Genomic DNA, 15,597 nt, shown 5'->3' with positions numbered 1-15,597 from the left:
GAACAAGGGGGAGCGGACTCTGCATTCATTGGACGTACACAGATGACTAAGATTCTACTTAAACAGGACCAAATCCCTAAGAAAGTCTGAGCAACTACTGGTGGCATTTGCTTCAGGATCAGAGGGGAAAGCTATATCAAAGCAGACTATTTCTAAGTGGATAAGCCACTGCATTCGTTTCTGCTACTTGCATCATGGTAAACCTGTACCCAAGGGAATCAGGTCACATTCCACCAGGGCTGCCTCTACCTCAGCAGCCTTTCTCAGAGGAGTTCCAACCAAAGACATTCTAGAAGCTGCTACTTGGAGCTCTGTTCATACCTTCACAGAGCATTATCATTTGCTCCTCTTCTCTAAATCCAGTTGCAGTCCGGGTTACCCACCCGCCATCCCCCTTTTCTATAACTTCTCTTTCCTTCACTATATTTGCTTTTAGATGAAGGTAAAGTTTATGTTGCTAAAAATGCATTTTCTTATATTGCTGTTTATTTATATATTTATTTATTTATATATTATACATTTTTTTTTTTGCTCCTCATTTGGGGGGGGGGGGGGGCACCTGACATCTGGGGCAAGAAAAACTGAATAAAATGGCATCGGCTGCATGTTTTATTCCCCTGACGACCTGATGTCATGGAAGAGGAGACAGCAACTGACGCAGGACCCAAGACTTTGTTATTCAGGCCGACTAAGGACAACCTGCCAGCAGATTACCCAAATGTAATGACTGCAACAGTGAATACACTACATTTATGGCAAGTGTACACAACTGTACTTTCTACTTCAACAAGTAAGTGTCTGGATTTTGTGTGTGTGTCTGTGTGTGTAAGTAAAATGCCCCAGTCAGGGATAACTCCTAGTTAGATGAAAAAGAAAATGAAAGTAGGACCACCACGAACCACAAAACAAAACTCAAGCTTGTATTAAAATAAAGAAGTATTTAATAGAACAAGCGCTTTCACGTGCAATAAAACACGCTTCTTCAGGTTTAACTTACATAGCAACTAAATCCATATATATATATATATATATATATATATATATATATATATATATATATATATATATATATATATACACACACACATATATATACACACATATATATACACACATATATACAAAGCATAAAATTCAGTAAATTAGCAAATTGATAGATTGATGTCGGCTGCTAACAATCAATTATATCAAGTGCATCAGCATTGCGGAGGTAAAAACCTCATTAAAATTAATAAAAAGTACATGAACAACATTAAGTTAGATTATTAACAAAAATAGAAAATGTTAAGACACATTGCATATAAAAAAATAATAAAAAATGATGCATATAAACTATTTATCTACGAGCAGCCAAAGCCGGCCTAATGCTGACATATTGATTCGACCCAGGTTCAATGTGAGCCTTCAATTTAAAAATCCAATCTAGCTCAACTAATTCAAGATGGCTTAACCTGTCCCCCCCACATTTATTTAACTTAACCATTTGTAACACTCTAAACTCAAAACTATGTTCAGAATTAATATCAATGTTTAACCAATGCATTGGTGGAATTCATCTTTCTTATATCATAAATATGGTTATAGATCCTGTCCTTGAGTTTCCTAGACGTCATATCTACATAAAAAGCTGCACACTTTATGCAGGTTGCTAAATAAATCAAATTTATACTACTACAAGATGCATGGAATCTGGGTTTAAAAACATAATTCATACAGGGATGTATAAACTCCTGCTCTTTTGAAATAAACCTACACACATTACACCTATTGCATGGGTATGTTCCATAGTCTAGAACCTGTCTGACTTCAGTCAAACACCCATTGCATTTCTCTGAACATAGTCACCTCTTCAAATTCCTACTATTCCTATATCTAAATCTTGGGGTACATCCTATTACATCCGAAACACGTTTATCTAACAGCAACACTTTCCAATTCCTCTTGATTATTTCTACAATTTTCATGTTATCATTTGTATATCTGATCGTGATAGCTAATCGATCTATTTTAGAGACCATTCGCTTTGAGCTTTCCACCTTATGTCCTTCATTCCTTTTATTATAAACTCGACAATAATTATGCCTTATACCTTCAGGGTTGGTATCTACCAAATCCTTTACATTATTTATTATCCTCTCCGTATAACCTCTATCCCAAAGTAGTTTATTCAAATACTCCAGCTGTGTACACCTATCAATAGGATCTGTACAAATATTAATGATCCTGGAATATTGACTCTCAACAACATTAGAAAAAGTATAACGGGGATGCATGCTGTCAAAATGCAACAAAGCATTCTTCCAACATGTCTTCCTATACAACGAAGTCAACATCCGTCCTATCCCATCTTTACAAATGGTCACATCTAAAAAATGTATTGCCGAGGAGGAAACCTCCATAGTGAATCTCAAAAAAGTCGTGGTTGTCTCTAAATAGGAGACAAAATCTCTCAACAAATTCAACTCACCATCCCAAAATATTAGTATATCATCTACAAAACGACGATATAGCAGGACGTGTTGAAAGAATGCAGTGTTAAAAACATGTTCCTCCTCCCAATAATACATCACCAAGTTCGCGTAAGAGTTCGCACATGGGGTGCCCATGGCGACACCCCATGCTTGTAAATAGAACATATCCTGGAACATAAAAATATTATTTTGTAAAACTGCATCTAACAAAGTGCATATAAGGGCCTGTTTATCACTAGTATAACTACCAGTTGCATGCAGCAATTCTCTTACTGCTTCCAACCCATAGGTGTTGGGTATGGCTGTAAATAGATTTTTAACATCCAGGGTGACTAATACCAGTGAAGAAAGAGAATCAGGTTCTAACTTTAAAGAATCCACATCATTAAGTAATTGATATGAATCCGTCAGAACTGTAGGTATGCTCCTAACTAAAGGACCTAAATTATCCTCCAAATAGCGAGATATATTTTCAGTAAGCCAACCTTGTCCCGCTACTATCGGTCGCAAGGGCGGTGGAAAAACCCCCTTGTGTACCTTAGGAAGGCCTTTAATCTGTGGAATCACTGGATGCTCAATATTAAAATATTCATAAAGTTCATATGAAATCTGTCTACACATAAGAAGGTCATATAATTCATCATAGACCCTTTTCATGACTCTTTCTATATCCTCCTTCATAATCACAACGTATGTTTCGTCGTCAGCCAGCAGCTCTAACATCAAAGAATTATACTGATCCGTATCTAATAACACCCCCCCCCCCTTTATCAGCTGGTTTTATCATCAACTCAGGATCATGCATAAGGTTATTTAGAGCGCATCTTTCCTGTGCGCTCAAGTTAAAATATTGACTTTTTTTCTTTTTATCCAAGAGGTATGCATAAAAGTCTTTTTCACACAGTTGTATAAAGCATTCTACACGTGCAGGCATGCTAGGTATAAACATACTTTTACGTTTGTATTCAAAGTTAGGTCCAACATAGCTCCCTCCATCATTGTTAAACAACAACTTCAAAGAAATGGACTTACCAAACATGCGTACATCAGTTAATAATTCAGTAAGGTCACTACCTTGGGAGGGAATAAAGGAGACCCCCCTGTTTAATAAAGTCACATCAGAGTCATTCAGTTTATATTTGGATAGGTTGAAAATCAGTCCATTTAGTTCCTGCTTCTTCACCTTACCTCTGTGTTGTCCCCGGAGAATTTCCTTTTCTCCGCCCTCGACTGCTTGAGCGCGTCGTCGAGACGCCTCGATATTTCATAGGGAGGGGTAAAAAACGGTCCAATGTACCATTAATGATCTTCGGCCTAGCTCCATTGTTACTAGGAGCACTTTGGCTTGTTAGAGCCTGCTGGTTGGGTGGTGGCGTGCTCAAGTTTGTAGTAGCTGTATTACCACTGTTCCTACTAGATGACATCACTGCCGGTTCAGTTGCTCAGACTAAGAAAGTCTGAGCAACTACTGGTAGCATTTACTTCAGGATCAGAGGGGAAGGCTATATCAAAGCAGACTATTCCTAAGTGGATAAGCCACTGCATTCGTTTCTGCTACTTGCATCATGGTAAACCTGTACCCAAGGGAATCAGGTCACATTCCACCAGGGCTGCCTCTACCTCAGCAGCCTTTCTCAGAGCAGTTCCAACCAAAGACATTCTAGAAGCTGCTACTTGGAGCTCTGTTCATACCTTCACAAAGCATTATCACTTGCGCCTCTTCTCTAAATCCAGTTGCAGTCCGGGTTACCCACCCGCCATCCCCCTTTTCTATAACTTCTCTTTCCTTCACTATACTCTATAGCCTTTGTGGTGTATTTGCTTTTAGATGAAGGTAAAGTTTATGTTGCTAAAAATGCATTTTCTTATATTGCTGTTTGTTTATTTATTTATTTTTATATATATATATATATATAATTTTTTTTTGCTCCCCATTTGGGGCGGCACCTGACATCTGGGGCAAGAAAAACTGAATAAAATGGCATCGGCTGCATGTTTTATTCCCCTGACGACCTGATGTCATGGAAGAGGAGACAGCAACTGACGCAGGACCCCAGACTTTGTTATTCAGGCCGACTAAGGGCAACCTGCCAGCAGATTACCCAAATGTAATGACTGCAACAGTGAATACACTCGAACATCTACATTTATGGCAAGTGTACACAACTGTACTTTCTACTTCACCAAGTAAGTGTCTGGATTTTGTGTGTGTGTCTGTGTGTGTGTAAGTAAAATGCCCCAGTCAGGGATAACTCCTAGTTAGTGTTACTTTGCTCAGACTCAAACCCTGAATTCCCAACCCCTACCACCACTTTTGTTTCAAGAAGGTGAGTGCATAGCTGTCCAGATGTTCACAGAATGTTTTGAATTTTTGGATCATACTTTTGGTCTGTACCTCTTAAAATTTGTGGTTTTCTGGCAAATCAGTGAGGACTGAATTCACTAAATACAGTAATGACAGCCATTTAGGTGGTGGTCTTTTTTTTTTCTTGCACCTTTATCTCCTCACCCCACCCCACCCCAATAACTTGGCTTTTTCCAGATTTCTTGTGCTACAAAGTTGAGAGATATGGTTGAGTATCAAGTGCATTTTACAAGTAGCTGAGAGCTTCAAGGGACGAGAAGTTTAGTGCTGCTTATGCCAAGTCTGTTTACAATGTGCGACTGTTTAGCAAATGATATCACTATTATGCTAAAGTATTTAAAAACATTTGCTAGTAGCACAACAGATAGTGTACTTGCTTTTGATGAAGAAGGCTGTGGGTTGTACTTCCACAGTATGTAGATGGATTGTTGATCCTTTTTTTATCCGGTTCAGTTATATGTTTGATTATTATAATCCTTTCATACTGTGTCATCTGCATCTGTATGGTTTACTAGTTGTAGTATCATTAATTTGTTGAAATGTTTGTTTTTCAAGGCCCATGTTATATTGTTCAAATGTTTGTTGACTAATCTTTGCTGTACAACATGTTTTTTAATGTTTAAACATTGATTTTGTTGGAAGTATCAATAAATATATGTTTAATTTTATCAGCCATTTTCATTTTTAAGCCTGTGAGTGATTGGGTAGGTAGGGGCCCCAGTGCACTGCTTTGCCTGGGGGCTAGTAATGCTGTTAAGACTGCCCTGATTACAGGGTGCAAGGCATTCACAGTTTCTCATATTTGGATGTTTGCCTTATATTTGCAGATTCTTTTACAACTTGTCAAGAATATTAAGCTTGGGTAAGAAAAACTTTTTGTTAGTCTGTGGTATCAGGTGAACACACAGAAGTCTTATTTTTCTTCATCTTACAGGATAGTTTTTCCTGGGATGCCTCCTGGATAATATCCCTCATGATGACACTCCTTCGGGACAAGGTAGAATTTTACAAGGATCAATTTCTGATATTCTCCAACTAATCTCTTACATATGTTAGGGAGTGTATCAGGATTCTGGATCTTGTGGCCTGTACACTTCTCATGATTTCTTTGGGCAGACTTCACATGAAGAAAAAACAAGTGGTTCCTCAGATCAGTCTGGGACCCAGCATTACTGTCCCTTAAACTTTCTTATTCCAGTGCCGGGATTTGTAAGACGGGAGTTACTCTGGTGATTTGGATATATCATCTCTCAACCCGGGTATCCCCTTTTCCCTTCCAGCTCCTGCTCAGTCTGTAGCCATAAATGCCTACAACTGCTTGGGGAGCTGTATCTAAGGGGGTGTAAGCTCTGGTCTGTGGCACAAGCAGGACAGACTGAAGCACAAAAAAATCAAAGAAATTTTGGCTCTGGTAAATGCTGTTGAGTGTCCAAATCATCTTTGGGTTGCAAGCCCTTTACGAGTAATCACAGACAGCACCACATTGATGTACTGCATAAATAGGGGAGAACCAGATCCTGCCCTTTTGCAGAGTAGCTGTGGTATAGTAGTCTGAGACTTAGTAACTGTTACATTCTATCCCTATATGCTACTTTCCATCAGGGCAAAATGTTGCTGACAAGTTGAGAAGGACCTTAACAGACCCCCATGAACTGAGATTGAACCCAGGATCTTCTTGGAGTTGATCAGTTTTGGGGAATTCCTCATGTAGATGTGTTTACTTTATTCACAACAGACAGTTAAAGTAATTTTTCTACACGACTCCCTTTACAAAAAGGATGCCTTTTCATTCCCATGGACAGGAATGTTTTTCTGTGAAATTTCAGAAGCACTGTCAAGATAATTGTGGTCCCCCCCCCTTTTGGCCCATGCAACAGTGGTTCTCCCGTTTAAAAATAGCCAAGGGCAGTTATCACAAGTTTCCTCACAGAATGGATGTACTCTCACATATCTGGGGTTGTTTGATATACCAACTTTCAGCTTCTTGAATTGACTCCCTGCATGATAGAATTTTATTGCCTTTAGGGAACTATTTTTTCTGAAGATGTGCAGCAGGTATTAAAGGAGGCCAGGAGTAATCAGGTGTGCCAGCTTTATATATTAGAATTTACTCTTACGGTGATGTGTGGCAACGTTGGTGTAATAGACTTACCTTAACAGCAGATCATGGAGGGAGTCACTAACAATAAAGCTTCTCCCCTCCCACTTTTTTGGTACTTGGGTGTTTAGATATGGGACACTTGTGTTTTGCTGTTATTGTTATATCAGTATTTACATACAGATCACATTTGACAGTGCTGTGTGTTTGACTACCACAAATACAGACTTCCTTCTATGTCACAGTTGCAGTGCTCTTTACAGTTGGGATTCCATGCCTAGGACAGCCTGAAGTCCAAACAGTATACAAAAGCCTTGGGTTGTAAAATGGATGTCGTACATTACAGCTTCCTGCACCTGACGTAGGGCATAAAGGTGACTTACCTCAGAACCTTTTTGCTCCCAGTCCAAATGCCATCTTCAATCAGTCTGAAAATTTGTTTGTCTGCTGGTTACCAGGCCACTATTCAGATGAGTGCCCCATCTGTTTTTTCTTCTTAGCTTCCTTTATTTTTGTGGTTGTTGGTTTCATGTCATCCAGAAAGGGTGGTGGTTGGTTTCATGTCATCCAGAAAGGGGAAATGCCAGTGTGGGAGACAGATTCCCCATAAGGACCATCACGAGCAGTGTTTGTTTTGTTTGGGTATTTCTCAGGACAGTCCATCTTGTCCCATTTGTCAGACATTTGTTCCAAAGACCTTGCATGGTCGTCTTTCCTCTGTCCTCTTTAGCCATTTACTTAGAGAATCAGTGTCTTAAATTGTTGACTAGGGGTACCATGCAGGAGTTGTCCTGGCCTGAGGGTCAGGCGTCTGCAACGAGTACTACCAAGAAAGCTTAGTTATACTCTTCGGCAGTACCACCTCTACTGGACATGTCTCTTGAGGCTGGTGAAGTCCCCAAGAGCAGCCTGTTTTTTCAGTCTGATTCCTCTGCAGCGACCCTTTCAGAGGCCAGCATGGATCAGGCTTCTCGCATTTCACTGGAGGCTGTGCATCCATCCATTTCAGATGTTCAGAGGGAACCACAACTAATTATTTCCGAAGGGACTACAGGTGTTCAGCAAATTCTTGTTCGAGAGGAGATTCCCACTACGCTTATTGACGTCCAGGGTCTGAGCCTCCTAAGATCTTTAGAGCGGACATCCCCTTGAAAAAAAAGCAGAATAAGCATCTTTCTCCTGCTTCCAAGGATCCTCGATGTGAATGGCAGGATTTCACACAGGATCTGTTTAATGTCCTTGTGGCTTTGAAGTCCCCCTCAGGGGTTTCTGTTCCTGTTCCCCCTTGGTGTTCTACTCCTGTTAGGGAGCAGGTTTCATCTATTGAGAATGTGTATTCTGAAGACAAATCCTTGACCTATTCTTCTCAGATTCCCTCTCCCTTGGACCTCCTCTGAATAAGAAGAATCTATTAGTCCTGATTCTCCTTTTGAGAAGATTTGTCTTGGTGATAGTTTCTCATATGATGGAGTTTTTTTAAGATGGACTATAACCAGGTCTCAGAAGTCCAGCAGAGGTGTTATGAACTTCTTCAAATTTTGGAGTCTTCCAAGCCCTCTGCTGTCCCTCCTGTTCTTGTTGCCTTGTTAGACACCTTTTCTGCAGCTTCTCATGCTCCTGTCAGCCCCCAGCTCTTAAGAAACCTGATTGTTTTGTAAGGTGCCTGAGGATTGCAAATTTCTTTACAAGTGTCCCTCTGCTGGCCCTTTTGTTTCTGTTGCTTCTGATAAACCATGTAAGCTTTTACCTTCTATAAAGCTGCTTCCCTCTGACAAGGACAGCAGAACTATGGAGAGGTTGGCTAAGAAAGTATATACTGCTGCTACCCTGGCCTTTAGTGCTGTGAATTACCAGACACACATGACCAGATGTGTTTTGGCTGTTCTCTTTCAGGCCTGCCATGTTATTTCAGATCTTTCTGACTCTGCAGGTAAATCTTCAGCTCTTTCTTTAGTAGGGTCATTTTCTCAAGTTGCTTGCCATTCTATTAAATGCAGCTGTGATGCAGCTGATGCCTAATCTAGAGCTGCTGCTTTTTGTTCTGTGTTGAGGATGTATTCCTGGCTTCGCCATCAGCCGTTGCCTGATAATACTAACGCTAAGCTGATGGATGCACCTCTAGATAATAAACATCACTTTGATACTACTGCTGAGCTCAAGTCCCTTCAGGAAAAGGGTAAGACTTTGCAGGATTGAAACATTTTTGTTTTGCCTGTTCCCAAGTTTCAGAGGAATTGCCATACTAAACCTGCCTTTGTCCACCGACAGTCTCGCCCTCCACCAAAAGGTAAAAAGTATGGTAGAAGGGCTCATCCTGCTTAAGTCTACTCAAGACTACTGCAGCTCAGAAGCCTCCTTTTCCAGACAAGCCAGGTTCTGCCTGACTATCCTTGTTCCTCTCTCCTCAGTCACATTTATCTTTCCCTGTCTTTTCCAGTTTGATTAAAGAGCACTCAGGATTCTTGGGTTCTGTTATTTGTCAGGGGTACTACATGGTTTGGAAGTCCCCTCTTTTTGGGTATACCTCAGCTGCCTCAGGAACCGCACCCTTTTTCCAGAAGTTCTTCAGACACTTTTGTTTTGGGGAACAATTCAAGAAGTTCAAGCTCCTTAAAAGGGGAAGGGATTTTATTCCAAACTTTTTCTAGTTCCCAGGAAAGAAAGCACCTGGAGACCCATTATGGATCTCTGTCAGCTCAACGCCTTTTTGAAGGTTCCTTTCTTCTGGATATTATTTCTTCAAACCTTGTTTCCTTCTCTTCTTCCTCAGGCTTTCCTAGTTTCTCTGGATCTCAAGGATGCCTATCTCCATATCCCTATTCATCACCTTTTCAGGAAGTTTTTATTTTTCTCTGTTTCTTCCTTGCATTTTCAGTTCTCTGCTGTACCCTTCAAGCTTCTGTACTGCCACAAGGGTTTTCGCCAAATACCTCAGTCCTGTGATTGCTTTTTGCAGGATGAGGGGCATTTCAGATCTTTCTTTATCTTGATGACCTGCTCATTCAGGCTTCCTCTTCAGACACTTTACTTCAGCATCTTCACTTTGCTATTTATCTCCTGCAAAGCCTAGGGTTTTACAGTGAACTTCCAAAAGTCATACCTAACTCCTTCACAGGGTCATGAGTTTCTTGGGTACAGGCTCCAGACTGTTCTAGTGATGGCATCTGCCTCTTCCCAAGGCTTTAATTGTGATGGCATTCTTTCAATTCCAAATCCTTTGGACTACATTTTGGCCAGAGTGCTTCTCAGGGCTCTGGGGTACGTGGCTTCCACCATTCCTATGTTCCTCTAGCCAGGCTTCATATGAGAAAGCTCAATTGATTAGGTCTGGCTTCAGTATTCTCATCCTTTGGATTTTCTGATTCCACTTTTCCCATGCCTCAGACTGGAACTTCACTGGTGGGTTCATCGGTTGTCCCTCAACCCAGGACTACCTTTTCAACCTTCAGTCCCCACTCATGAACTTTTTTCGGGTGCCTCCTTTGGTCCCTCTGTCAAAAGGACCATTTCATTATCAAAGTGATGAGACGTCTTCTCATAGTACTTCAGGCTTTTCATTCTCTTTTCCTACCAGGGCCCCTCAAAATCTTCACAGACAATACCACAGTGATGTGGTACGTCAACAACCAAGGTGGGAAAAAGTCTTGTGCAGACTACCTCTTCAGTTTTGTGATCTAGCTGTCCCCAGTATCAGATGACTCTTTAGACTGTTTATATTCCTACAGATCAGAATATTGTGGCAGAATATCTGAGCAGGTGCATAACACAAACTCATGAGCAGATGCTTCACAGAGATGTGTTTCTGGACTTTGTCCACCATTGAGGAACTCCTCAAGTAGATTTTTTTTGCCTCCCCTCTCAACAGACAACTTCCTGTCTTTTTTGCTGCAGAGTCCTATCTCCTCTAGCTTGGAAGGTGGATGCCCTCCCTATCCTGAAAAGGAATGTTTCTTTATGCCTCCCACCCCCCCTTCCTCTCAAACCGTTCAAGATAGAACAGTGTGCTCCCAAAATCTTGTTGGTGACTCCCTTTTGGCCCAGACAGCATTGGTTCTCTCCTCTTCTGCATTTAGCCAAGGACAGTCATCACAAGTTACCTCACAGGGTTGGATGTACTCTCGCAAGACAAGGGGTGTCTCACCCATCCCCACTTGTCTACTCTTCAGCTGACATTGTGGGTGATATGGTTTTGCTCCCCTTTAGGCACATTTGTTTTTCTGAGGACATGCTCCGGGTTCTGCAGGAGGCCAGCAAACCCACTACCAGAAAATCTCATTTATCCAAATGGAAGAGATATTCTGGCTGCTGTCTTTCTTGTAACCTGGATTCACTTTCTGTGGAAGTTCCTTTGGTAATCTCTTTTGTGTGAATTGCTTAATGCTGGGTTTGGCATACTCTTCTTTTAACCATTTCTGCTGGTCTGTCTTTGGCTCCTCCTTTAGCTTCTAGATTCCAGGTGAAAGAATTTCTTAAAGGCATCCTTCATATTAGTCCTCCCAGGAAATCTATTCCTCCTTCCTGAGATCTTAATTTTATCCAGGAAAAATTGACTCTGGTTACTTTTGACCCTGCAGCTTCAGCTTCCTTACATTAGAACGAAAGACTTGTTCTTTTGGCCCTTACATCAGGCAGACTTGTGTCTGAGCTGCAGGCACTTATGGCTGCTCCCCCCCCCCCCTTTTTTTTTTTTTTTTTTATATATAAGGATAGGGTGTCCCTTTGTACTAATCTTCTTTTATGCCAAAGGTTGTTAATCAGTGTGTTCATTTCTCCACTTTTTCCCTTCTCCAAAGTCTGCTAGTGAGAAAGTTCTTCACACTTTGAGCTTGCATAGACAACTCGGATGATATTGGGATAAAACTAAAGTCATTTGTAAATCTGAGCAGCTTTTTGTTTGTTTTTATCCTAGGTCTTTAGGTTTGGCTTTTTCTAAGCAAATCATTTCTACCTGGATTTCTAAAGCCATTTCCTTTTGTTACTCTTTTCATGGGGAAAAGCCTTCCTCCTCCTGTTAAGACTCTTTCTACCAAGGCTGTGGCTTCTTCTGGTGCTTTTTTCAAAGATTTGGATACCAATTCAATTCTTGAGGCAGTTGCTTGGACTTCTGTACATACTTTACCAAACACTGTAAGTTGAAAGTTGTTTCTAGGGCCACAGCTGGATTTACAAGGGCTATCCTTTATGGCTTTCTTGAGGCCTCTGCTGAGCCTGCCTCCTCTGAACATTCTTCCTGAGCTTTTGTACTGTCCCTATTGTAAAGAATATTGCAACAGTGATATAGAAGGATATAGTACAACTGTGTAAAATCTAAACAGAGTTCCTTCTCTTCACTGTTGCAGTTTTCACTCTCTCCCTCCTCCCCGTTTTCTTTCTCCTTATGGATGTATATGTTTCCTAGTTTCCCTTGGACTGACTCTCCTCCTGGGGCTTTTTTAGTTCTGAGGATGGTACATCACCTTTATAACCTACACCAGGCACAGGGTGCATATGTATGATCTGTTATGTACGACATCCCTTTTACAACCTAAGGCTTTGGTATGCTGGCCAGACGGGCTGGCTTAGGCAGGGAATCCCAATTGCAAAGAATACTGCAACAGTGAAGAGGACATCTACTGTTATGGTAAGATTTTACACAACTGTACTTTTTCCCCGCTGAAGCCTTGTGTAACAGTTACCATAACAGTACATCTTTAAGGACAGGACCACAGTAACAACAAAGCTTCCTCATTCTTCCCTTTGTTGTTGTTATGGTATACAAGTATGGGGCACTTATTTATGGCAATCCTGTAAGTTTGTTATAGTAGGGTTATAATTACTTTCACCTACCAGTCACATATGACATCACTAGGTGTTTGTCTTCTGTAAGTACACTTATCCCTTCAAAACTGTTGTACTTTGAGATGGAGAGAGGGAACATGCCAGCACTGGTTTTATATAGGAGTGTTGTGCTATCATCATCAGTACCTAAACAGGTACAAGACCAGCATGAGCCTTTACAAGAAGTAACAGCTTTGGAAAGGTGGTAGGACCAGTACATCTGAGCAGGTAGGTGCAACTGTAATTTCATTTACTGTGTGGTTAATTATATTCGACAAGTATACTTTAACTTTTTCTTATACTTATTTTGGTCAGTGTGTACACATTGGTTTTATGTTATGCAAGTCACACTTGGAGTGACATTACTTTTCTGAAGTGCTGAGATTCTGTTAAGGAGGAAGAGAAAAGTCTGTAAAACAAATTCCCTGATAGTTTCTGAGAGATGATCCTCCTTTATAAAGTTAAATTTCCCACATCCCCCATGATCATCTTGTTTTTGTTACTGCATTTTCTTTATTTCTTCTATTTGTTACTTTGGTAATTTTGTCCCTATCTGAGGGTTGTGTTCACTAAAGGCTTCTTATACAGGGAGTAACAGATAGAATGAATGCACTAATATTCTGTCTGTGATGCGTAGTGCTGCTTGAGCAACCATCAGCTGTAGACACTGCCATGGAAATGTTGCTACCAGGTGATAGGTGGCCTGCTTGAATCTGTTGAAAGCCTGTTAATTATATAAATACATAATGGTTAGTAGTAAATGTAATATAGAGGATGGCTAAAACTAATCATGCACATTTTACATGCTTGTATATACTGCACTTTTGTATATTGGTTGGCTTTAGACATTACTATAGTAAAACATGTCTTCTGGTGTGCCGATGTTTCTGTTAATAACATATTTTAATTTATGTTAAGGAAAGTACCTTGTTCTACCTCTGGTCGGAAAATAAAGACTGCAGTTCGACGCAGAAAATAGAATAATAGATGTTATGGAAGAGAATGTTCTACAAAAATACAACTGGTGTCCTCCATCACCATGTACCTCATTTTAGACTTTTCCCAAGTTATAGCTGCCCAAGGTCTTTGGAGGTCACAGACAAGTTTTTATCAGACGTGGATACTGCCAGTTGGTGAGGACGCTTTGCAAGACTAAAAAGTTCCTGTTTGTCACTCAGTTTTTAGATCCCAGCAATTCTTGTAACAGACTTGGCGTAGTCTGATTGTACAAGTGTCCTGCACAGTGAATGGTTTTGTTAATTAGTACCTCTTCATTGGCACCACTAGATAATTAATGATGCATCCAAATTGTAATTGTTACCAGTGGTCATTTCTGTATAGATTATCATGTGTTGGTGATGAATGATTGATTACCAGGATGAGCAAATCTGTACTGGCAGTGTGTGTTGCAAGTGATTGAATACCTGCTGAGTGAGATGGTTGGATGTATGTTGTGCATGTAAGTATTTTTTTTTATCAAAGAGGGCTGATTGAGAAATGACCCATGCAGAAAATTCCTAGATTTGTTCTCTGCATTACTAGATATTTATGTATTTCTTTCCCAATATGTCCCATTTGTTGCATAATTTTATTACAAAATTTGTAAATACAGTATGATTTCATTGTTTACCTGCTATTCTTCAGCATAATCTTGACTCTGTGAATTGAAATTTTAATTTTTTTGTTAATAGCAGATATTTTGTTCAGCACTGTCCATTAGATTTTATGTAAGTCTTATTATTCAAAGTTGCCTAAATCCATTTAAGAGAATCTTTAAAGAAAATTGGAAATTCTTTAAAGTTAGAAATTATTGGCTATTCTGATCCACTTTTGTTTGGACCAAAACCAGTATTGTACAAAGTATTGAGTATATATTTTTTATATTTGTTTAAATGGACTGTGGTGACTTTGGATAACAAGGAAAGCAATTTACTATTAAAGCCATGTTTATTACTGTATGATTAACAAATTAAAAGTGGGCAGAAATGCCATCAATAAAAATTGTGAAATATTGGTGCATATTTATAACTTATTTCTTCCGAAATCTTACCTGAAGGTTACACTTTTGATACATTTTTTATATACATGCTGTGTTTTGTTAAAAAAAAAATATGGGGGTTTAACGTAAAAATAGTTGGGAAGTTTACAGCCAGGTCTTCCAAAATGTTGGATTTGGTATCTGTTCTGGTCATTTGTAGACAGCTTCATTCCTTACATATTCATTCATCATTGTTACAGTCAAGAGATTGGTGTGCCTTCTTTTGCCATTTAATTTTTAGGGCTTCCTGTGTTGGTATGTTTAACTGAAAAGAACTGATATTTATTTTTCTTTCCACTTCAGTCATATTGTCACAGCTTCGTGTCATTTTTTGAAATAGGATTTCCCAAAATTTGGTTACTGTCAGTAAAAAAAGTTTGTTACAAAAGTAAACTGATCTTGCCAGTCTGCTGTTTTTAGTGCTTAGTTTTGTTTCATTCTGACGCCTTGTTTTAAATGTTTCCAGCTTCTTGGGGAACTTCGGAAGTCCAAGTAAATGTCACTCTTGTATATGTGAATAAATAAGAGTAATTATGTTCAAAAGTATTTTTTTCTTAATTTGTAGTAAATATTGCGATGTGTCCTGAAATACTGAGTTCTGTAATGAGGAGTAATCTACAGTCCATTAGGAGCAATTGAAACCAGGCAATTTATCTGGGTGATAGAAGTCATTTGCATTTCTAGAATTTGTTTTAGCACACACAACACTGTCCTTTTTAATATAAAACCGCAGATGACAAAATCAACTAGAGGATTTTCATATTCAGTGTTACTGCTAACATCATTCTGCCAACAAAACAGCAATATC

The 15,597-nt window shown here is 39.7% G+C and overlaps 1 protein-coding gene across 1 annotated transcript in view; it reads left to right on the top strand.

Moving 5' to 3' along the window:
* Positions 1-14,762, top strand: part of NUP153 (nucleoporin 153) — a gene marked incomplete in the record, with an annotated part of 2,476,866 nt that extends 2,462,104 nt beyond the window's left edge. Inside the window, 1 exon segment of the mRNA XM_044065729.1 lies at positions 13,670-14,762. Coding sequence (XP_043921664.1) covers positions 13,670-13,730 — 61 coding nt within the window.
* Positions 14,763-15,597: the final 835 nt, after the last annotated feature.

The sequence above is a fragment of the Protopterus annectens genome, chromosome 3.part0, assembly GCF_019279795.1.
Source record: "Protopterus annectens isolate FY-2018-M chromosome 3.part0, PAN1.0, whole genome shotgun sequence".
Taxonomy (NCBI): Eukaryota; Metazoa; Chordata; order Ceratodontiformes; family Protopteridae; genus Protopterus; species Protopterus annectens.
Note: the sequence above shows the minus strand (reverse complement) of the source record. Positions and strands in the feature narration are given on the sequence as shown.